The 24,945-nt window shown below is 32.9% G+C and overlaps 3 protein-coding genes across 3 annotated transcripts; 1 reads left to right on the top strand and 2 right to left on the bottom strand.

Moving 5' to 3' along the window:
• Positions 1 to 2,348: 2,348 nt before the first annotated feature.
• Positions 2,349 to 3,629, bottom strand: LOC129287550 (protein MIZU-KUSSEI 1). Its single transcript, XM_054923754.1, has one exon. It carries the CDS (start codon positions 3,540 to 3,542, stop codon positions 2,805 to 2,807), a length of 738 nt encoding a protein of 245 aa, XP_054779729.1. The 5' UTR covers positions 3,543 to 3,629; the 3' UTR covers positions 2,349 to 2,804.
• A 2,094-nt stretch (positions 3,630 to 5,723) lies between these two features.
• LOC129287518 (protein NRT1/ PTR FAMILY 2.8-like) lies at positions 5,724 to 8,805 on the bottom strand. The gene is made up of 4 exons (XM_054923707.1): positions 8,585 to 8,805; positions 8,202 to 8,419; positions 7,006 to 7,437; positions 5,724 to 6,926 (listed from the first exon to the last, which is right to left on the bottom strand). The coding sequence occupies exons 1-4, from the start codon at positions 8,676 to 8,678 to the stop codon at positions 5,928 to 5,930; spliced, it is 1,743 nt and encodes a 580-aa protein (XP_054779682.1). The 5' UTR covers positions 8,679 to 8,805; the 3' UTR covers positions 5,724 to 5,927.
• A 2,000-nt stretch (positions 8,806 to 10,805) lies between these two features.
• Positions 10,806 to 16,383, top strand: LOC129287643 (PRA1 family protein A1-like). The gene is made up of 8 exons (XM_054923864.1): positions 10,806 to 11,182; positions 12,043 to 12,083; positions 12,181 to 12,259; positions 14,806 to 14,892; positions 14,965 to 15,053; positions 15,189 to 15,260; positions 15,351 to 15,477; positions 16,104 to 16,383. Exons 1-7 carry the CDS (start codon positions 11,025 to 11,027, stop codon positions 15,452 to 15,454), a joined length of 630 nt encoding a protein of 209 aa, XP_054779839.1. The 5' UTR covers positions 10,806 to 11,024; the 3' UTR covers positions 15,455 to 15,477; positions 16,104 to 16,383.
• Positions 16,384 to 24,945: the final 8,562 nt, after the last annotated feature.

A 24,945-nucleotide genomic window follows, 5' to 3' on the forward strand; every position in this document is an offset into this window, starting at 1 on the left:
TCTCACATAATGACCTTCATTCCTTTCAACATGACCGTTAAAATTTCCTTCAATACAAATCTTTTCACTTTATGGTATGCAACTATGCATTGAATCAACCTTTCTAAATCTTCCTAAAATAATTCCTTAAGATAGGCTTTTGCCTCAATTTGAGGTGCATAAGTGCTAATAATATTGACAGTCTTACATCCAACAACTATTTTTAAGGAAATAATTTTGTCTCTAATTTTATTAACTTCTACCACATTTTTCTTTCACTCCTCATCAACAATGATACCCACTCCCATTGCATGTGCTTACTTTTTCTATATATCAAATTAAAACCTTAAATATTCTTAGCTTATTTATCGGGCCATTTAGTTTCTTGTAGGTACAAGATTTAATTTTTCTATAAATCATAACTCTTACCACCTCCATAGATTTACAATTCAAGGTCTTAATATTTCAAATACTTCTTGCTTATATAGATTAACTTCTTTAGTCGTGCTCATCAAAAATAATGTGGTATCCCGTACTCATTTAACACTACATCCAGGTGCCGATGCAGCAGCTCTAACTCACTTGTCATTACACTCAAGCCATACAACATGTTACTTATAGATAATGACCTAGTATTAGTACAAAAACATTTATTGTCCATATCCATTTGAGATTCAACAAAATTTTATGCTGATAGTTGAGGGTCTAACACAACCCTTCTTTTTAACTCAAGTTTAGAAATGGCTATATAAGGTGAGCAAAGTTCATGTGGGTCAAGCCTAAACAAAATAAATTAAAAATAAAAGAAGGACTCTGTCAAGTGTCAATACTCAACAACCCTTGAAATGGTGCTGTGTCAACTCAACCCAACCTTATGTATACATATATGTAATTTTTATAAATATTGATTTTATAAGATTAATTTTTACGATACATTTGATATCATGCGATGCACTAGTTTGAGCCAAGTGGTTATAAATGCTTGTTCTCCTTAAATGAAGTCTTGAGTTTATGTTTGCGTGATTTGGTTTGAATTAGTCCAGGCTTAATGTAATTTTTTGAAATCAATTAATAATATAAAAAATAAATTATTTTGTGCTTAGCATGAAGACTTCACAGTTATATTACCAGAAAAAGGAGACTATTTTTTAAAATTAAAAACAAGAAAACTCAAAATTTTAATATTGAGAAAGGTGTTTTTATTAGAAAAATAAAAAAATATACCAACTATAATATATATATATATATATATATATGTTGGGTCGTTTGCAAACGCATCAAGTTCATCTTAGAAAATAATTCAGCCTCATTGCTCGAAATGGCACAGATCTAAATCTTGCAGTGAACTAAAACCTGATCGAAATATTAATTACTTGTATTCACTCCAAATAAATACATCAAGCCAGTGAAGAATAGACAAGTTAATGTAACTGACACTCATTGGGTGGGTGTATACATATATGCACGAATTTCAGTCAACTTGATTTTGCTGATAATGCATACTCGATAACTATGGGGATCCCAAAAGATTCTTCGCTAGCTGTGCAAACAAACACAACCCTGGATTCTTGTGAACGTCCATCTCCCAAAAATGTTTTTTTTTTTAATTAAAAACCTTTAGATGTAAGTCACGTCTGTTATATCATTTACACACAGCACTATCAAACAAGCCAGCATCAAGAATATAGTGAGGTCATAGAATCCCTAGACAGTGGCTACATGTCTAAAAGAAATTATTATTATTAACTTAATTAGTGATTACTCAAGAATCTCTTTTAATTTCTTCGGTCCTTAATTTACTGATATACTGCACAGCTTAATGCTCTAAGAGTTCGATCCCAAAAGTTGCACAAAAAAGTAAAACTGATATGTTTCTTTATTTGGTTTGATATTCCTGAAAATGACTGAGCCCAAATTGCATGGTTCGCGTACGTAACATGAGGACCCTTAGAGAACATGTGAAGATTCGAATAAATGCAATCACATATATGTTCATGCGATCCAAGACCTTATTTTCGACCACTCGCACACCAAAAAGAAAACGGTTCTTCTCCTGAGATTCAGCACCCAATTTATTGGTGAAGCCCAGCTGGTGTTTTCGTTTTCAATTAATATTATTGAATTAATAATCTAACACAGATCTGGACTACTTACCACCTACGTAACAAACTTTACATAGCCTAGGATAGGCCACAAATATTCATATCCAACATGTCTCCACAAAGATTGACATGGGCATTATTGCGCAATTTAATACTTGAATTGTGGTTACTGGGAAATCCTATTCAATTCGCGCGCGCGCGTGTGAAGAGAGCTGAAGCCAAATGAAGTGACAAAGATTCCATGCAAGCGTGTTGTGTTCAGTGATCTGCTTGTTTTACTATGGACAAAGGTGTAAGGATACAATATTGTGAAATTATACACAGAAAATCTTATCTACCCACAGAACTCACATGGCCTTAATGAACAGTCCCAGAAAGAAAACATAAAAAAATAGTGAAGAACTCTAAGAAAACTTGGATCTGGTGGTAAGTACTCAATTGGTTCACTTTCCAAGAAACTGAAAATCTTGATAAGGATTTTTCAATTTCAACCCATTGAAGCTAGCTAAAGAATTCGAGCTGGAAGCTCGGTTGGTGTCAAAATAACGAGGGAAAAAAAAACACCTAGTTTTCAACCCTCCTGGATAATTGAAATTTCTACTAGCACAAAGGAGGGGGGAAAAAAAGGCTTTGTCATATCTGTACAAGAAATTCCAATTCCAAAATAAATATAAATTTGGGATCTTTTTTCGAAAATAGCCCTACTCAACGAGGAACATGACTTCAAGATCGCAGCAAGAAGACGCTGAGTTCTTGACCAGGTGACTCGTCTGGGTTAATGAGATGAAACGATTCGGAATCTGCGCTTCCCACCACGTGCTCGTAATTAGCTCTCATATACATAAGCTCTTCCGATACCGAATCCGTCTTCAAGCCAGACGGTAAGACTCCGGCTCCGACTGACACGCACTGCATCGTCTTCAGAATCAGCGTGACCCTTTCGCTTGGTTTCCTCTTTGCCGCAAACCCGACTTTCCGCCCGTTGCAGAACATGGTCCAAACGGGTACTGATCGGAGTGGGCAGGATTCGAGTCCGGATCTGTCGCATTCGAGAGCTATTCGGACCAACCCGAACCGCATTTCTTGGACCAGCTGGTTTGTGAAGATGGAAAGCTCGAGAAGCAGAATAGGTTTAATAGATAACCGATCGTGCTGGACGCAGAACCAGACGTGGCCGCGGCGGTTGCCGAAGATGGTTCCGATTACCATCGATTTCGAAGGCCGCGGGGGTGCGGCCGAGGCGGCGGTGCCGATGGAGTCGGAACTGGAATCTTGATCTTGATTACAGGTTCCTCTGGCGTTCGTTTTCTCGTCTGCAATGTCGTCCCGGAGAGAGGTGCTGAGGCGTTTCTTGGGTGTGGCGGAGGATGCGGGGTTGGCGGCGGAGTGTGAGGGATTGGCGACGGGGGAGTCGGCGGAGTTGAAACAGAGGAGGAATCGACGAAGGACGTCGATGGCCATTGAAGGAATGAAGTTGGTGAAGGGAATGAAAGCGGATAGGATTGGAAAGGAAGAAGAGGGTGGGGACCGAGGATTGGGGACGATGAAGGCACGGTCCGTGCCCACACACACACTATATATATATATATATAATGGAGAAAGATAAAGATGGGCGGGAAGTAATATAGCCGTTAGAATTCGGAATGAATTCTGCTTCTTTGGATTGAGACGAAGGCAGGGTCAGGGGGTCAGATGCATCAGACGAGATTGATGTGATGCGAGTGAGACTCAAGTATTAGCACTTTCACAATACACATCTTTCTTTCCCTCCATATTTTGGGCGCACTATAATATGCCTCAACTTTTAGCCTGCGTTTGGTAAATTAATTTTTCACATTTTAAAAGCATTTTTTTAATGTAAAAAAGTTGTTTGAGGTAAATTTTTGAGAGCAAAAAAATTTTAAAAAAAGACTTTTATAATGGGCTCAAATGTAAAAAATTCAAAGCTCCATCTAGTAACTTTTAAAAATTAAGATATTATTTGATCATACTATTTTAAATTTAATTTTTTTTATTTAAAAATTAGTAATTCATTAAAAATATAATTATCATTTAAATAATAATAATAATAATAATAATTAGCTATCAAGTTTTTAACATTATAAATTAAATAATTAATCATGTTAATTTTTAGCATTAATGTGTAATATAAATTTTTATTACATTTTTTAAAATTACAAATTAAAAAGGTACAAATAATTAGAGATCAAGTTTTTAGCATTATAGATCAAATTTTATATTATTTAAAATCTTTATCACATTTTTTTAAATATTTTAAATATATTAGATTTATATAATAAAAACTACAAATCATCATAAATTAATGTCCTTTTTTATAATTATACATTCAAAAGCATATTTTACTATTATAATTGAAAAGACTTTTAATTTATTAAATTGATTTTTTTAAAAAATATATCTAAATATAAATTTTGTTACAATAATTGATTTTTATTAAATTGGCTTTTGCCAAATGAATTTTCCACAAATGGACTTTGACAACTAAAAATTAAATACACACTAAATTATAAGCTAAGTGTATTATTTTATATATTAATCATATATAGCATGTAGTATATTTAATTTTCAATTGTATGATTGTTAATACATATTACTCTCTTCAGTCTTTAATATAAGACACATCTAATTATCTTATTAAAATTAAAGAGATGTGGTTAAATTATTAATTTTGTTTAAAAATTGAATAAACTTTTAATTTTGTCCCCATTTAAATGAAAGATTTTTAAATTTCTATTATATTTTCTCTTATAGTTAGTGTATTTAAATAGAGGCGATATTAAAAAAATAATTAATATCCCATTGAATATTTTATATTAAGAACTAAAAAATCTTTCTAGAAAGTGTTCAAGGGAGTATAATTAGTGAGTGATATTGAAAAAAAAATTAATACCCCATTGAATATTTTATATTAAGAACTAAAAATTTTTTTTAGAAAGTGTTCAAGGGAGTATAATTAGTGAAGTTTTCTTGCTTGTTAGCAATATAATGCTGATTAAACATTGCAAATATATCTCTGACTCAAACTACGTGTCACTTATCTCTGACTATTGATAAATTACAATTTTTTTGGCCAACTATTAATAAATTACAATGTCACCATAGAATCTGCACTGAATTGAGGTGATGAAGGCAGAGATAGATGAAAAAATGTCAATACAGGCTATGGGCTGCACATCTTATTACGCATGCATAAACTTTTTCTATCCTTTTACATGGCTGCCAGATTAATTCTTATGTCCTAATGAGAGATGCATTCGCTTTAATTTTCACTCATTTTTATGGCTTTTTGTAATAAAATTAAATTAATTTTGCCTCCTTTTAAGTCTCATCGTCAGATTATATTGCAAAATACTCTCTCGAATTTTATTTATAAAACATCTTTTAAAAATAATTTTTAATTCAAAATATATAATACATGATAATAATTAAATTATCTTTTTTTAATTTTATTCTTTTTTATTAACGTGAAGGTATTTAATAGTTGTATTATTAGTTAAAATTAAGGATAAAAAAATAAAAAATATCTCTCACTTTTTTATGATATTTTTAATATGGATAACAGTTGAATATCTCCCGTAACAAGCACAGAAGGAAGTATAATTTAACGTAGAAATCTCAAGATGACAGCAGAAACTCTTTTCTTCTGTCCTTTTCACTGTTCTTTAACGAGATTTGATTGTCACAGATGACAGCATATTAAGGAACAAGACAAGAATATTTCTTTCTTAGCCCCTAACAGGACATGAGGGAAAAAAGAGGGCCAAATTGTGAACTGACATGTTTCGTATTCTATCCTGCAGACATTTAGCGGCATCGGATCATTATCTATCTTGTTCCTCTTTCTTCACTATCTAGTTGTTCATCAACACTGTGCCTAATTGGAAGCACCTTACTGCATAGAAAATGACGAGCAAACAAAAGAAAATAAAACAAGTTCAGCGCTCCAATAACAGCAATGGTGTAGTAGTAATACTCAAGCCTATTCTTGTTCAAATCATTCCCACCCAACCATGGCTTCCTCCCCTTCAACGACGTCGTTGCTTTGATCACTTCAATCAGAATCGTCGTCAAATAATTCGCTATGGACAGGCTCAGAAAGAACACTGCACCACCTATTGCCTTCATGTTCTCCGGCCAATACGATGTCAATAGCTCCATCATGGCTATAGCAGCGAAGGCTTCGGTCAACCCAGACAGTGTAAACTGTGGAACCAGCATCCACATGCTCATCGGTGATTCAAACGAACCGCGTTTCAACGCCGATTCACGTCGTTCAACCTCTACAGTCCCTGAAACGATCATGCAGATGATGGAGAAAACGATTCCAATCAATATTCTGTGTTCTATGGACAACCTTCTGCCTCCTGCGAAGGCCTTTTGAGCCCAAGGGATGAATATTTTCTCGTAAATGTAAATCCAAATGGAAAGTGAAATCATGGGCACTAAGCCCAACCATGCAGGTGGCACATTAAAACGATGGTTTCCCACTGATTTATGCATTTGGATTGCTTGAAGGATTCCGAAAGACCCTGTTTGGGTCATAGAGAGGAAGCAGAAGATTCCCGCAACCCAAACAGGTATGGTTCTTAGTATAGCTTTCAGTTCTTCCACTTGCTTAACACTACACAATCTCCAACCATCCCTGGGTTTTCCTTCGTCGTTTAGTTCATTTGCGTCCAAAATCACAGAAGCTTTATCCAAACACGTGAACCTATCCGTGCGAACGACGGTTATCTTCGGGTCTGTCGGAGGTGGATCGTAAAAGGAAAGTTCAGAATATGTGCCTATATTCACATGCCGTTTTCTACTTGATGCTACAATCACCTGAAACAAAACGATGATTCAGAACATAATTCAAAGGTTCATCTTCATCATGCTAATTATAGGAAGATCGATCTATCACCTTCACGAGGTCAACGATGACGCTGCCTTTGGGCTTCATGCGAATGTAAGTGTTACGACCTAAAAGGAAAAGTACTGTGGAGATTGCGAAGCAGGCCGTCGGAATGGCGAAGCCCAAGAGCCAGCTTACGTTTGTTTGAATGTAAACGACGAGGGTGAGAGCTAAGAGGAGGGCTACGGTGAACAAAAAGTACCACCAGTTGCAGAAACTCTCGAGCTGAGCCCGCCCTTTCTCTGTAGACACGTCAAACTGATCTGCTCCAAAGGCAATATTACAAGGCCTGAGCCCACCAGAGCCCGCAGCCATGAGCCCAAGACCAATGTAAAGGACTGCGAGTTGTGGGCCCGTGGGCTGAATGCAATCAGTGGGGACATTGCAGGCCGGAGGTCTTAAGGATGGCAATCCTGCACCCAGCGACACTAGCGCCATGCCCTGGTAAAAATGTGTAGGACATGTTCATTCTGATCTTAATTATAGGCAATGTTTTATCTACTAATTAAAAAAAAAGCTACGATGGTTAACTTTCTCCCTAACATCATCCCTCTTTAATTGCATAACAAGTTATTGGCATGCTTTTGAATTTTTATATAATATTTTATGATGGTCATTAATTTTAGTGAATAGTAAAATTGGGAAAGTCAACATTTTCTTACAAGTTTAAAGTATCAGTTTCAACTTTTTAAGAATCGTAAAATTAATTAACTTTGCTTTTATGATGAGGATTAGAGGGAGTAATTCTTTTCTTTTTATTCAATTTTTCTTTTAAAAGAATTTACAAATTTTCTTGCTTCGGAAGATTTTAGTTCATGAAGGATATGCACAGAATTATTTATGATTCTCTGCAGGGAACTATCAATATGCATTGAAGAGTGACATGAATGAGTATATATGTTTATGGAATTTACTTTTCTTCCTTTTTCACATGTTAATATTATTGTTTATTATATATATATATATATATATTATTTTTCTTTTCTAAATTCAGGCTGCATCTTGGAGACGAGTGGAGAGGATTCATGCCTCTAATTGTGCACTTTATGCTATATATAATTGCTGGAAAAAAGCTGTAGTGTTTGACCAATTACTAAATTAAAAATAGAAGCTCAATTCAGAAGAACAAAGACAAGGTTGAATAATCTAATTAGAATTTTTTATTACTGAGATTTTTCTTTACAAAAAACAAAAGAAAAATTTACCAGAAAAGATGCGATGAGGCCAAAGAAGAGCATGTGGTACTTTCCCAGATAAGCATCAGCAACGTAAGCACCAAGTAGTGGGAGAAAATTGCTAAAACCAGACCAAATACTGAAAACCTCTGCAGAGTATGTGTTGTCTAAGTTGTATTGGGTATGCAGATACACCACCAGATTTGCTATCAAACTCATTGCAGCTAACTTCTCAAATGTCTCGTTCCCTTCATTTCAAATCAACACGTATATTTATCATTAACAATAACAACACAAATCTCGTTCCCTTCAATTCAATTCATGACAAAATCATATCAATAATGGAAAACTAGAATGATAAAACATGCATGAAAATCATCAATTGATGAAGAAAAGGCAAATCTAGGGTTTACCAAGAATGTATTTGACAGCTCTCCATCCTCCATGTTGGTTGGAGGAGGAAGGAGGAGGAAGATGGGCTGAAGAATCACTGCTGCTTTCTGACATGAATTAATGATTTCTCTTCTTCTACTTCTTCTTTACAAATCTTTGCTCCCACCCTTCCTTCCCTTCCTTGATCGCTGCGGTTCTGATGTTTTTATATTTGTCTGTTCCTGACAGCAAAGACTTTCCATTTTAGTCATGTAGGTTGTGATGTATTGTTTTCACAATACTTGTATCTTATAAATCATACTTGAATTCATATTCCAATTTAGGAGAAACTCTTTTGCCATTTTTTTTCATATGCGTTCTATTAGGTTACAAATGATTTATGTGAGTCTGCCCAATCACTTTCCCTATCGTACATACACTTGAACACTTGAGCACAGAATTAGGGCGAAATATTGATGTATTCTATGATAAAATATTGTTTTTACTACCCCATGAAAATGCTTAGAGAAGTATATCTTTTCTTACCATCTCTCTCACTTTCGCAGGGGCTTTATATTGATAATGATATATATGAATTGATGATATTAATAATGATACACACACAAATTGATGATAGGTACTCCTCTAGTTTTAATTATACGTTATTTTTAATATTTTTTATTGGAAGAAAAATACGAAAATTCATTAACTTTATTTAAAAATTTAATAAGTTCTTAACTTTATTTCAATAAAATATACATACTTTAGTAATATGTTTTCTTTTTCAATATTCAATAAAAAGGTAAAAGAAAAAAAATTGTGATAAAAATTTAATGATATAACTTATAAATAGAAAAAAAAAATCTTCTATTCTACCATGTAAATTGGGCCAAAATGATTATATTATAAGCTGATTGTTATTTATAGGTGCATGATAGATATAATGAATATGTATTTTCAAAAACTGAAATGAGGATAAAAATTGTAAAGCGCATTATATTTGTATACTTTTTTCTCAAAAAATTATTTTCACAAATTGAAACTTACTTGGATGATATAATTTAAAAGTAGGTTAAGATATATAATGATTTAAAAGGGCTTTGAATTTTGTGGCATATTTTATATGAATATAATTTCATAACTTTAAGTAAGAATATTGAAATTAAAATTATAAAATAAAAAGGAGTTAATATATTATTCAAAATATTTGTAAATAGTAAAAAATATTTTTATTGTATAATTAGATTTATTTAATAAATATAAATATAAATATATAAACTAAAAACAATAGAAATTCTAAAATGAATTACACCATTTTTTTTAAATGTTTAGAGTTAATGTTTAGAATTTAGATTTGTTCAGATCAAATAAAACATAAGCCTAACATCTCAATCCAAACAGTACTTGATATATATATATATATATATATATATTAAAGAATATAACATGTTATTAAAGAGTTTTTTTTCAAAAATATCTTGATACATAAATTAAGTAGTCCTTCTTTTTCAAATTAGACATCTTATTAGATAAGAATAAATATATAAAGATAATCTTAGTTTTAAGATAATTAATTAACTTATTAAATAGTGTGAAATATTTTTTAATAGAATAGTATTTAATAAAAGAATTGGCTGGTCTTTGATTCATTCACCATGTTTTGTGGCTTCAACTTCAACTTCTAATTTACTCTTTTTGTTTTTTTAAATACGAAAATAATCATTTGGGGTTTTAATTTTGATTTTTAGTAGCACTCCATTCTTACTTCATTTTTTTTAAATTAATTTTTTAACCCTTTAATTTTTAATTCACTTGTAACTTAGTTCCTCAACTATGACTCGTTGCAACTCAATCCTTCAACTTTTGATTCACCCCTAACTTGATCCTTATTTTTTAATTTTTTTTAAAAAATTTCTTATCAAATAAGAGGGATAAAAAAATATTCATATGTTATTTTAAAATACCCTCATCTTGCTCATTGATATGAGATATAAGCTCACATAAAAAAAAGTTAACAAAAGTTAAGGGACTAATTTGTAAGTGATTTAAAAATTGAGAGACTGAGTTATACGCGAGTTATATTTAAAAGATTGAGTCACAGCGAGTCATAGTTGAGAGATTGAGTTATAAGTGATTTAAAAGTTGGAGGATTAAAATATTAAATTTTTTTTAATAAACTTAAATTTTAATTTTAATTTTAAATTTTTTAATAACAGCGTTCGATTTTAATTTTAATTATTCTGAACCCCGAGCTTAAGAGTGAAGGCATGAATAACGCGCTTCCTTTCCCCGACCACACTGCTGCCGTGTATGTGTATTGCAGTTATCCCTTTCATTGTTATCAGATTCAGGAGCACACAATCGATTGCTTGGTTGCTAACCGAATTCTTCGTCAACATCCATTCTTCACTTCAAATTTCAGTCTCCATATCATTTTTCTTCCTTCTCCAAACGGATTTTCTTCGTTAGGGTTTTGCACACATGGATTGGGGAAACGTCACGGCTGAGGATTTGATCGACGCCCTTCGTGAAGTGGATTGGTCGTCGCCACCTCGCCCTCTTTCAGAATTCTTCTCCAGATTCTCTGTACCTAAATCCTACTCTAGATGGAATAGCCGCCTCAAATGCAATCTCTACTAGTAAGAGTCCTTTGTTCTTCTCCACAACTTCATCCATCAAAATATTATCGGTTAATCCTTGTATGCACACGTTTTTGTCTTAAATTTTATAAAGGGGACTTCTTAGATTAATCGTTAAATTTTTCCTGTTATCAGGGCTCTGGTAGTTTTGTTCTTTTCGAAGTTTTATCAGAATGCCCAATTTGGCATGGCCATGCAGCATTTCTTTAGACTTTGTTGATTCGCCGTATTAGTTCATTTGTGATTACAAGTTTAAAGGAAGCATTTTGAAATTAGATGGGAATCAGTGGAAGAAATGAAAACTTGTAATTCCAGCTTGACTGTTAACTTAAATTGATTAAAAGACACATAAGCTTCGTAGAGCTAGAAATCAGATTTATCGTCTTCCCATGGAGTTGATCACGTAACTGATATCTGCTTAAATAATTTTCTGCTAGGTTCGATTTTTTCAGCATCCTATTTTTCTTGGCTAGCTTAGATAATAAAGATGGGATAAGGAATGAGTAGTATTCAGGGATGTGAGAAAAGATATCTTATAAGGATGAACGTATATGCTGATAAGTTAATATTATTATTATTATTTTTTTGGTGTCCAATAACTTGCTATAGCCAAACTGGGCTGTAGTTTCCTCCACAATCCCCACCGACCATTTAGGGATGGTTTTGTTATTGTGTTTTCAATGATCTCCACTGTCCAAATCTATAATTAGAATTACTATTTTTATTAATTGTCTGATAAATAGCATAGCATATAGAGCACAATGGCATCTTGCAATTCATGTAGCCGACCCCACCTAGTGGGATAAAGGCTTGTTGTTGTTGTTGTCTGATAAGTAGCATGCTTTTGCTTGCATTTGCAGTTACAGGACCAACTATTTCATGTTGATTGTTTCTGTTCTCAGTAAGTTAAACATGGTGAACATTGTTTTTTTTTTTTTTTTAATTTTCCCCAATTGACATATGACTCTCTGTCTCAACATTCACATTTTGATTTGTAGTATTGGGATTTCTTCGGAGGCCGGTTGCTATAGTAGCTGCATTTCTTACAGCACTAAGCCTTGCTTTTCTTAATGACAGGTGAACAATATAACTGTTTCCCTTTCTATATTAAATGACATCACTGGTTGAATTTTACTTGCAAACATCGATCTGTATGATATTTTAATGAATGCAATCATCCTCTTTTCTTTCTTGGTGCAAGGGGCATAGGAAAAAGTAATATGTAGATAGCTCTTTTACTGCAAGACCAAACCACATTGTGCTTCCAATTATAAAACAATGTATGTTGTTGTTTTACTTAGTACTCATAGCCTTTTGGTGCAATTTCATAAAATATGTAAATTGAGATAGCTAAACTAGATGATGATTACTTTAGTTTTAAAATTTAATTATATGGGGTTATGAACATTTAAACACGGTGGGAGAACAGTTGGAAAAGCATGGGGGAACTAACCTAAATGATTAGGATTGTATTTCAATTTTATCTTTCAAATATCTTATTGCATTGGGACATTAACATGTGCGTGCTATAAGGAATTTTTTTAGGTTGCATTTGGATGGGTGGATTTAAGTTGGAATTTGAATTTAAAATCTCACATTTGAAATTTATAGATTCTATATTCTTTATTTGGATAATATAAAAAATTTTAAATTGTAATATTAAAATCCTTTGTTTGGATTTAAAGTAAAATTTTAAATTTTAAATTCTATATTTGAATTTAAAAGAAATTTGGACGACTAGTCAAAGTTGACAATCTGAATGGCCAACTTCTACTAAGATCAGACAGTCAAAGGCGATTGGGACTATAGCACTAGCGGTGACTGGGACCAGACTTACACGACGACGTAGACCAGACAGTCGACTGTCATTGAGATAGGACTGGCGACGACAACTGAGATTGGAGGGCGGACTTCCACTGGGATAGGATTGATGGTGACAATTGAGATCGAAGGGCAGCCTTCCATTGGGATAGACAGACGGCAATGGTGGGAACCGGACGGTCGGCTTTGACAATGACTGAGACCGAATGGCCGACTTTGACAGCGACGACCAAGACTGGACTGTCGACTTCCACTGGTATTAGACTGTCAACTTCCATCGGGACTGGAATGATTTGGCGATGACCCAATAGAAGTTAGCCATTCGATCCTGATTGTAGCTATCTGTCCGATCCTCGTGGAAGTCGGCCATTTGGTTCCCATCGTCACCATCGGTCCGATTCCCAATGGAAGTGGGGTGTCCAGTCCTAGTCGCCGTCAGTCCAGTCTAGGTGGAAGTCGGTCATCCCATCCTTGATTGTCAATATCGGTCTAGTTCAGGTGGAAGACTGTCGTCTGATCCTGATCAATGGTGGCGTCTTGTTTCCGTCAACTTTAGCAGTTTGGTCCAATTCTGTTGGTAGGCTGATCAAGCCTTTTTGGATTTGTGTCAAATTACAAAAAAGATTGAGTTAAAATTTGAAATAATAAAGGTTTAAAAAGGATTTCAAATTATAAAGAGATTGAGATAGAGCTTGATATATTTTTTATTATCTAAACAATAGATTTGGCTCATATCTATATTCATATGTATTCAAATATAGCGTTAGGGAAAATAGCAATCAAAGACTGCTAGAGGAAGTTTATATCAATCAAGAATCAGTTGTTGTTAAAACCCAAATGGAAAACAAGCTCGAATAAACTACTGTTAATTTAAATTTAGTTGTTGTTAAAACTCGAATGGACACTTGTTGATAAAAGATCATTCAAGTTTTGACAAAAAGTGATTTTTAACTTATATAAATTTCTTCCAGCGATCCTTGATTGATATTTTCCTATTCTTTTATCTGGGAAGAGGAACTCTTGTAACATGAAAATAATGAATTTATCTTGTCCATTATCCAAGCATATAGGAACTATTTTAGGCCTTATGTAATTCACTTAATGAGGTATGGCATTCAATCCTCATCCAAATAAGATTTGGAGGTCTCTATGTGCGTGTTATAGAAAAACTAGACTGTTCTTGATTCCTGAAGTTGGGTGGTTGGGGCAGGTGGTATTTTTTTCTTTAATTTGGCATTGTTATTGTTAATGTTTCAACACTTATGACTAAGATGCTGTTTATATTGATTTGCCAACAGAGTTAAGAGTGGCAAGCTTTATGAGCAAAAACAAGTAACATGAAAATTTAGTCTGGTTTGGTGGTACACAATGTATTTTGTATCTATAGCAACTGGCAAGAATGTCTGAGGACATAAGTTAATTACAGTAATGAGTAATGCTCTTTAATGCTGTTATTTGTAAATGACTGCATGGATCTTAATTTAATTGAAAAAATTGTTCGCTGTGAACACATTGTTACATAAAATATAAATCATCTTTTCATTTGACGGGGGTGGGACTTTGAGTTTTTTCATGCTTTGTTTTGTTAGATCTTTTGTGTACCATCATTTTTGCCTGCATAAAGCATTTGACTTTTCCCTCTTTAAACATTACTTTCTTAATTGTTGTGTAACTGTGATTCTTAGTTTGTATCTCCTTTTGCTTCATTTCATCTTATTTGCTCTGGTTCTACTATGACAAAAGCATTAGTCTTTGGTCTTTACTATTTCTAGTGCATTGATCTGATTGAGAATTCCTTGCAGCTTTGCAGCCACCTTCAGCGAGAAAGTAACACGGACTGTTCGGCAATTTTCACCACATTTGGCAGCCAAGATGAGACCTTCCCATACGTAAGTTTGTTAGGTTTGTAGTACCTTTATAAAGCATTCATTGTTGGACAACACTAATTAATCAAATTGCAGGCCGGTTATTCGTGGGCGCCCATCCGGTAGGAGAGCAATACACATATGTGGTCAACCTCGTTGGGTGTTTGTCTTGATATTTTCCTTTGGTAATTGGGGTCATTGAAATAAATACCCATTTTCTTTCATTTATTGTTTTGGGGATTGTCCTCAATCCTTGCTTTTTACTTGCCTTTCTGATTTATGTCAGCTGCACTAATTCTTCTTTTCCTCCTTTTTCTCAGCAAGCTTCATCCTATGGTTTGTTTCTTGTGGTCTCCTAACTGTCCTATGGGCTCTTGCTATTGGTCTTCTTGGTACATTACATACTCAGAAATTTTAATCTTTAATCCTGTCCTGCTAGCGTATATGTTCTTGTTTTGAAGTTGATCACTCTCTCTATTCAGCTACCATCATGCACGCAAGTTTTAGAACTCCCAACTTGAAAGCACGCCTAAATACATTCCGTGAAGAATTCCGTGCAGTGTGGCGCAATTACAGTGAGCTGTAGCTTGAATGGTGTGTCCTAGATATGTGAGTGCTTTCTGCCTTGACATTTGCATAATTGTATATGGTCTTTGATTTAGTAGCTTTGGGTTTGCATGCTAAGTATATGAAGCACAATTCCATCTCGAAGTGACTGACAAACATTTAAGTTTTTAATTTATAGAATGGGAAAGCCTTATTTTAAAATGTATATTATCAATTAAAGTTCAGTCTTAGAAATATTAAATTATCGCTTTTCCTGGATAATGTGTAATACTTTGAGTAATACGAATGTGAAAACATGGAGACAACAATTTACATCATCACTAATCCATAGCTACAAGTGTGTTCTTGATTCTCGAAAACTTCAGTGATTGACTGGTGGTCAATATTTTAGAACCCTTTTAGGAAGGGCAAACTTGGAATAGGAATCTACTTACATTTATTCGAGTCCACTGACTAGTTTCTGCATCTCAGTTTGGAGGTGTGGACACGTGATCCTTTGTTGGCATTTTTAGGAGTATATGTAATTGCGCGACACTTTGCAATTTGCATCTTATATACTCAATTTTAACAAATAGCGATGTTCTTTCATCTGTGTGCCAACTTAACATTTTTGTGATTTAGATTGATTGCAAAACTTCACATCTTTACTGTTGTAAATGTTGTTGCAGGGGTTGATGAATTTTAGATGGAAAGTAATTTCTTTTCGCTGGGATGGAGCTGTTTGGGAAAGGCTGCCAATCATTGCAGATCATAGCTGATTGTAAAGTGTCAAGAATCTTATTTTTTGTAAAGTATATCTTTGTCATCTTCAATTATATTAAGTGGAAGTAGTGTTAACATTTTATACATGCCGTTAGTTTGACATGGTCACTGTAGTGTAGATTCTTGATTACTTCTATCGTATTGGAAAACGAGTGACACAATAAATTTCTTTTGGAAGAATTATAATTAGTTCTCACACAAAGAAATTAATTACTGTAAGATTCATTGACAATTGAATTAAACTGCATTGACAATTAGTTGTGTTGTCAATACAGTTTAATTTAATTGTCGATGAATCTTGTAGTAATTAATTCCCTGAGATTTCAATATAGCTGTCCCATCTATTTTTCCCCCTTGTAGGTATCCTCATTATTCACTTCACTCTTATAATAAGCATTACACAAATCGCCTATAAAAGAAACGAACACATAAACTTGTATCTTAGGAACAGCTTTGTCAAAGTTCAATGAAACTGGCAAATTACTTCCTTGGTAACTAGTTCGAGCTGGAAAGCTCAAAACCAAGGTCTTGAGGAGTTTTCTGCAGAAAAGAGAAGCCATACATCATCACTTTGAGCAAATCCTAGGTGATGGGGAGAAAAGGGTCTTTGGATTATTTTGAACAGACGTTACTTCTGAGAAAAACATCATTCAAACACTTTATGACAAAATCAATTTTGTCCAGAATCAGGTTTGCAAAATCAATTTTACCCAAGTTAATTTTGGGTGAATCAAATCCAAAGACACATAAGACTCGTTTTACGCCAATGATTATTGAAGGTAGCTGAAAGACAAGTCAAACTTGGCTGTCCAGACTTGAGAGGGAAAGCTCCAACTTCACGTTTTATTTGGGTACTCCTGAAAAAATACACCTAAATAAACTATTAACAATATATTATATTTAACTTTTAATCAAATCAACAAGAGATGAGTTTAGTTTTGAATTCTTTTTGAAAGATGTTTTTACATTTCATGATTGTATTTCAAATAGAATTGTCTCCATAGAACAATATCTAAGCAGTAATTGGTAATAAAAAAGCTTTAAATTATAGAAAAGGTGGTGTTCTGTTAGATTATTTTTGTGAAACATCTAAACATTCTTTTTTGGTAGTTTATACTTTATTATTTTGCATAATGTTGCTCGTATTTATGATGTTCGACAACCGGGAGAAACAGAGTTGTACTGCATAAATGTGACCAATTTTTTTGGTTGATAGAAATTTTTTTTTTTTTTTTTAACACTGACAAGTGGATCAAAGTAACCTACCCTACCATGAGTCCATGACAGTATATCTTTCGGTGAAAAAGTAATGTTTCGCTGTAAAACGTTCTAATAAACATCCTCTTCCCGCCTAAGCCGTCCGACCAAAGAAGAGCAGCATCATACTCTTTTCCCAGCTCGATCGTTTAATTTCTTAAACTTGAAGGCAAGTGAGAGAACAAAGCATCATACCAGAACGATCATGACAAGAAAGTACAAAAACATAAGACAAGCAAAAATAACTGCATTGAAACTTCAAACATCTGGAATCAGACTATGTATATAATTACAGACTTACAAAGACATGGATACTTTGTACATAATTCACAAAGGAACGAAAAAAATTGAATACAACAAACTTAAAAATATTCTGTGTATACAGCAAGCGTGCACCAATGTCCCACCCTTAGAAGGAGTTTTTCAATATTCATTCCTTAGTTAACATCATCTGTACGATCGAACTCGGGGGTAAAATTGGTGGGAGATTTCAGAAGCTCAAACGCAGGCATGGCCACCGCCGTCACAGGTGCAGCCGCCGGTGCCAGAAAGGAGGTCGGGATTATGCTGAGGTTTGGTGGTGAGACAACAGCACATGAGAGCGACCAACAACATGAAGCCCCACGCAGAAGCCAAAGCCTGAGCCCACCTCAAGTAGTGCTCCATTTTTCTCTTTGATCTTTATAAGCTCCTCTCATCGTCTCTGCTTCTGAACCATATATTTCCATTGTATATGTATATACCTCTTGGAAAAGAGAATAATGGCATCAAGCAGCTGAGCTAGCAAAGGTGATCAGATCTTGAGGCGCACATGGGCTGACTTTGAGCTTGAAAGAGCCTCAAAAAACATGGGCTGGCTAGCCTCCGACACTAACAAATTAAATTCAATTACTTCTTTATTAATATATGTGGCCCAAAAATTGAATTTAAATATATAATATCGAGGTGAACACATTTTATGTTGGACATGTCGGATTGGGTTTCCTCCTGGTGCGTGCTCCCTCACAGTCTCCCTCCTGCAATCACACGAATATATGGGTTTGAACATGGACAAACCGGGTCCGGACATATCTCTCTAGCCAGAATATCAATATTTTCCTTCCCTCTCTTTCTTTTTATTTTTGATTGAAGAAATATATTCATAATTAAAATAAAATTATGTCAAGGATATATGACTTACTGAACTGCTTTCATCATCTACCGCCCCTTATGACAAAGGTAGAAATAATCAAAAGTGCAAAAGCTTACATTTTTTCTAATATTGTTTTTTCTGCACCCACTTGATGGAAAAAGGGTAAAAGAGACATTTGGATAAGCTTATAAATGGAAGAAATATGTTGAATTCAATATGGAAGGGGGAAGAGAAGGAGGGAAAAAAAAAAACAGGAAGACGCTTTTGTTTGAGATTGGAATATCTTTTCATGAGCGAATTGTTCAATAAATTTAAAAATTAATGAAGATCATAGAACAGTGTCATTCCGAGGGCACCCAATTAAATGAGCAAAAAACATTGGAAGAATCAGTAAAGATACACGTCCACAAAATAAAAAGTTGCCATTTGATTTATTCCATCACTAACCACGCGCTATCTTCTAGCACTTTTTATTTTATATATCTATATATGACAGCCATAAAGCTACATATTCACCTTTTTCTTTATTTCGTTGAGCCAACTCAACACCAATATACATTTAGAGAAGGAGAATTCTTGTTATGGTCCATCTCTAGTTAAATAAACTTCAAACCGGGTCATCATCTTTAAGGTTATATATATATATATATATTGTCGCCAACTTTTAAAGAAAATAAGCATACTTCTCTCAATTCTTAATATAAGATAAAGTTAGAATAATTAATAATATATTTTTTTTGCAATTTTATCCCTTTGTTTATTTATTACCATTTGAATTTCCAAATAATAATTTATTATAGATATTAAATGTAAAGAATGGTAAAATAAGAAAACTGCATTTTTTTTATTATTTTAAGATTATAACTAACATTTTTTAATTTGTATGAAGTTAGTTAATTTTGTCTTATATGTTAAAGGCTGGAGTAGCATTTATTACTCTTGGCCTCGCTATTCAAGATTGAATTGCAATTTTTTTATTAATTTTAAATAACATTATAGTTCATCACAAGTTGTTGTTCAGATGCTTTTTGAATAAATTTAGAGTGTAAAGGTAAGGTGCCTGTTTATGTTACTACTTTTCCATAACTTTAATGCGTCGTTTTCAATGTTTTAGCATTAATAAGTGAAAATATTAATAAGAAAACCAAATTTCATGTCATATAAAATTATTGAAACTTTACTATTTTTGAATGCCTCTTTTTTCTTTTCTCTGCCATCCATGATCCAAGTTTCTCTCCCAACCTCCTTTCAGTCCCTCGTGATAATGACATTCCATGGTTTATCATGAGGACCAATGTGCCGGCAAGCGGCAATCATTATAACTTTGGTGTTCCCATATCATACAAACCTCATAAGACTCTTCAGCCATATATAGAATGGATAATATTATATATTATTATGTGCATATCATTTTAATAATTTTATATATTATTAACTTTTATGTGCATATTTTTTAAGGAGAAAAAAAATTAACTCTTGATTTTCTGCTGCCTGTGTTTTCTTCATATCTGCCCCCGACCCAACCTAACCGATTTGATAGAGTTGGGCGGAACCAAGAAAGCTGGGAAGCAAGTAGCTAGCATGAATATTATAGTTTTTTTTTTTAATCACGCGCATGTTTTTTTTATTAGAAACAATTATATTTAATTTACGGTTGAGCAATGTTTTTTTTTTTTTCAAGTACATAAATTCAAACCTCATCTCATCATGTTGTGGGAGATTAATTTTTTTTATTAAATTCAATCTAGCTGGTTGCTACATGAACACCATAGTTATTTGATATGGCGAATGAATTTTATTCCGAAAATATTGAATGCCTTAATACTTGGCGATAATAATACACATAAGATAAAGACTCTGAAGGGTATTTATTAGAGCTCAAGTCCGTGTTCGTAATTGCAAGGATCTGGATGAAAGTCACATGTTTGCTCTCATAAACAATCTGAATAGCAAGTGGCGATCTCTGCGGATTCTGCTTATTCGAATTCATTATATATACATATCGAAGCACACAGACACAACCAAAGTACTTCAATTCATAACACTCACATGTACCTATGGGCTGCATTTTTTCAAAGAAATATGAAATGAAGAAGGGATTCAAACCCTCGAGATCAGAAGACGCTCAAGCTTCTCATAAAACTCTGGAGCTTCAGCGACGCCATCGTTGGCAACCACGTCACTTTTATAAAACCGTAGGCGGCAGAATGGGAGGTGCTAGCGGCGGCGCCAGAGACGGCGACCTCATCCTCATGATGGGTGCTGTAGCTTCAGTCCAAATCAATTCTGGGATTGGTCATTCCCATCATGCTGGTGGTAATTGCGGCGGCGGCGGCGGAGCTTGTGGCGGCGGCGGAGCTTGTTGATGCGTTTGTTATTTGAATAATCGTTTAACAGGTTGATTAATATATATATATATATATATAGACAAATTTTGTAATTAAGATACGTCGTTGTTGAATTATGAAGCGATATGCTGGGTGATGCAAAGACATGAGCTGTGTTCCTCTCACCCATATACCTACAAGTCTGATGTATAATTTTTGCCCTTCAGAATTTTTCTGTGATTTTTAATTCATAAAAGTAATCATATAACAACAAAAGTTAATCATGAGTGGTGTGTATATATATATATATATAGCCAGACAAAGGTTGTCCAAAGCCTACTAGTGGTCAATGTTTAAATTGTAAAATCTTTGTTCATTATTATTTTCATCATCTAAAATAATTAATACAGAATTAGAAAATAATACTTAAATTTAATACTGCCAGGTACCTATTTGGAAACCATCTTTTGGAAACGTTTATATATCTACTTATAAGTCATATTAGAACATCTATGAAACAAGTAGTAACATTTTTAATGCACTAAGGATATTTGTAATGCTGAGTAATTATGGTGAAGACTGAAGAGAAAGGCTTGAGAGAGACAAATGAAATTATTATATTGTTATATTTATTTAAGATAGCATTTGCATTAATGAATTTTTATTTGGATTTTATATTTGAAATCTTTTATTTCAAATGTTACATTTAAAATACAGGTATTTAAAATTCTTTGTTTAAATAATATAAAAAATTTAAATGAAGAAGAGGGATGAGTTTGGATTTGAAATGAAAATGAAAGATTAAAAATAATGAGTTTGTTTTTATTTTTTAATAGGCAAGAATAAAAGATAAAAAAAGATGCGAGAGTCATAAAAATATTAATAACAAAAATGTGAAACAAAAATATTTGAAGTAAGTAAAATTTTAAATGATTAGGATGTAAAAAAAATTAAAATTATAAAAAAATTATAATAAAAATTTGATTTGGATTTGAATTATTCAAATTCATAAATTTTTTATGTATCCAACTTAAAATTTGGTCTAAATCCATAACGAAATTCCTATTAGTCGAAAGTACACACCGTCTGTATCTTTGAAAATGTGAGGTATTGTTAAGCTATTCAAATAATTTAACTAATTTTTTCATTAGCCAAAAAAAATGTAATTTTTTAAAATATTTTTTATGACCAGAACGAAGGGAGTAATATAAAGCTTTTTTTAATTTCAACGAGAGTATAAAGTTAATTTACTTCTCTGGACAACACCCATAAATGCTTCATAGAGTCAATGTACATTGTTTGTCTATAGTATTTGCTTTTTCGTCGCATCTTCGTTTTATCTGCATTTCTTTGTTTCTTTTTTTCTCCATTTTGGGTTTAGGGTCTATCGGGTTTTTGTTTTGGGTTGGGTTAGTTTGATCTTAGGCTTTTGTACTGGCCTCTTCCATTTCTCTGCCATTTCATTTAAATAGAGACACTTTTATTGGCCCAGGAAAAGGATGCCCAATGACGTACACTCGTAATATGATCAGAAATCAAAGGAGATGGAACCTATCTCTCGTGATATCAAAAATATGAAGTTTAAATATGAACTTAAAAAATTTAAAAATTTAAACGTGTTTTTTACCTTGAAAATTTATATGGGTTTAAAGATTACCGAATAATTATTTATGTTATAGCTGAGTAGTTTGGTCACTTTAGTTAATCTATTAACGCATGAGTGGGGGGAAATATAATTTTAAAACAGAGGAGAAGTTTATGTAATACATAACTTTTGACTTTGGAGAAGATTTATATAGATTTAAAAAGTCAGAGAATAGTTGTTATAATCTAAAAAAATATAAAGGAGATACTTATATCTTTATTAGACGTGAAAGAATTATAAGGAATGAGAAATCTCCTGACATTAACAAGGAAACTAGATGAGAGAAGAGAAAGTCAAGTCATATTCACTTTCTACTCAAATAACTTATATTTCTATGTGGGTGTTAAAAAATAAAAATATATTAAAAAAATATCTATTATAATAAAATAGCCTCCATCTCATTATATATTTTTTAGTTGTATTATGGAACATGTATTTTAGATATGATCAGTTGAATTCATATATATCTGTGTAAAAATAATATCACCAAAGGAATTTATTGTTGTAAAAATATTGTGACCAAATCTGATCTTGAAAGATAATATCAGTGCCTGGTAAAACCAAATGTCATTATTATAAGATGAAGAACCTGAAGGAATATTAAACTAAATCATCATCAAAATTTTACCAGATTTGAATGTTGCAGGATCTATCTAACAACCCATACGAGTTTAGATTACTAGAGTCTGGACTAAGGTGCATGACAGACGCAACAAAGAGAGAAAGAGAGTGAAAAAAAGAGCAAATTAGAGAATTATTTGTTCTAGTGTTTTTCTACCTTCAGCTACCTTCTCAATTTACAGTGAAGGGAGGCCTCCGTATAAAAGAAAGATTTAATCAACATTAATTCGCTTAATTATGGAAGAAATATGCTGATTGAAATAATTACAATTAAGGCAGAGAATCATTTACTTTTCTAGCTATTAATCAAACATTAATATCAGATTCTAGTCAACTTATTATGATTAGAGTTATGCTTCATCATGGGCGAAAATTAATTTCAAAAATTCTAGCAGAACCTAATGTCGGTACGTTTTTGCATGCAGCCACACACACACACACACACACACACACACGTTGATTCATATGAAGTCACTTAAACACTAAATCGCAAGAATATACATGATTGACGTACGCCAAGTGACATTCAACTTGAATCGATCATCTCTCTCACACATAACCCTATGGGAGAGAAAGGTGAAGAAACAGCTACGATTTTTCCTCCACGCAAGCTTCCCATGAAACAGAGAAGCTTCAATCACAATGTCCTCAACATCCACGTCATGCCTATAAATCTGGTGGCTCCAGAAGGCAAAAAACTGGCGGTGGCACTGCTACCATTATTGTCGGTGGAGGTTGCTGCAGTGGCTGATGCAGTGGTTGAGGCGGAGGTTGCGGCGGAGGCGGAGGCGGTGGTTGTTAATCAGATTATATGAACCCTTTAATGGGTTATGTTACTTTATGCGCTTCTCTTTTCTTTTTATCTTTTGTTTATGATTCCATTGTAAATGCTAATCAATCACCTTAATTGTACTTAAGTAGCCAAGTTTTATCCGTGATTTAATTATTATCTACGACTAACATTTAGTATTTATATATTATTAGTAAAACGTTATTCGCCATATTAAAAAAAAGAAAAAGAAAAAGTAAAACATTATTCGGTAACGAGTTTTGCAAAGGATAGACTTTGACATTTGATTTATATTATGCTTAATAAGTATTTATGTACAAATTCTGTCTATTTCTTTTTCTTTTTCGATAAGATACTTCGATCAATGATTGGCTAAGTGCTAGATTATACTAGAATATATACTCCCTCCATTTATAATTATAAATTAATACTTTTATTTTTTTTCGAAAAACATATCTGCAAGTTGTAATAATTTTTTCAATTTTAAATTAACTCCCTACAATTTATTTTATTTTAGTTGAGTACTTATAGTTTAATCAATTAAATTTTTTAACCCTTAAAAATTAAAATCCTTAAATTTTTCTTTAAAAAAATACTTTTATATTTTTATTAAATGATTATATAATTTTATAATTAATTACATTATTTTTATAACTCAATAATTATATAATTAGATTATATTTTAAATATTTTTTATACTTATATATTTTTGATAAAAATTAATAAAATTTAAACATTGCATTAAAATTTTTTAAATTTTGGCTAAAAGTATTAAATTAAATTTTCTATAAACTCTAAAATTATTTTTATTAGAGAAATGTAATAACTCATTATTAATTTCAAATTTTAAGGATTAACATATTTAAGAGATCAAATTATAGGGGTTTGATTAAAAGAAAATAAATTACAGAAACTTAATTTAAAATTGAAGAAAAAACTATAAAGACCTGCAGATTAATTTTTTCCTCTTTTTTAA

This window comes from Prosopis cineraria, unplaced genomic scaffold (assembly GCF_029017545.1).
Source record: "Prosopis cineraria cultivar Desert tree isolate PC_DT_omini unplaced genomic scaffold, ASM2901754v1 PC12, whole genome shotgun sequence".
Classification (NCBI taxonomy): domain Eukaryota; kingdom Viridiplantae; phylum Streptophyta; class Magnoliopsida; order Fabales; family Fabaceae; genus Prosopis; species Prosopis cineraria.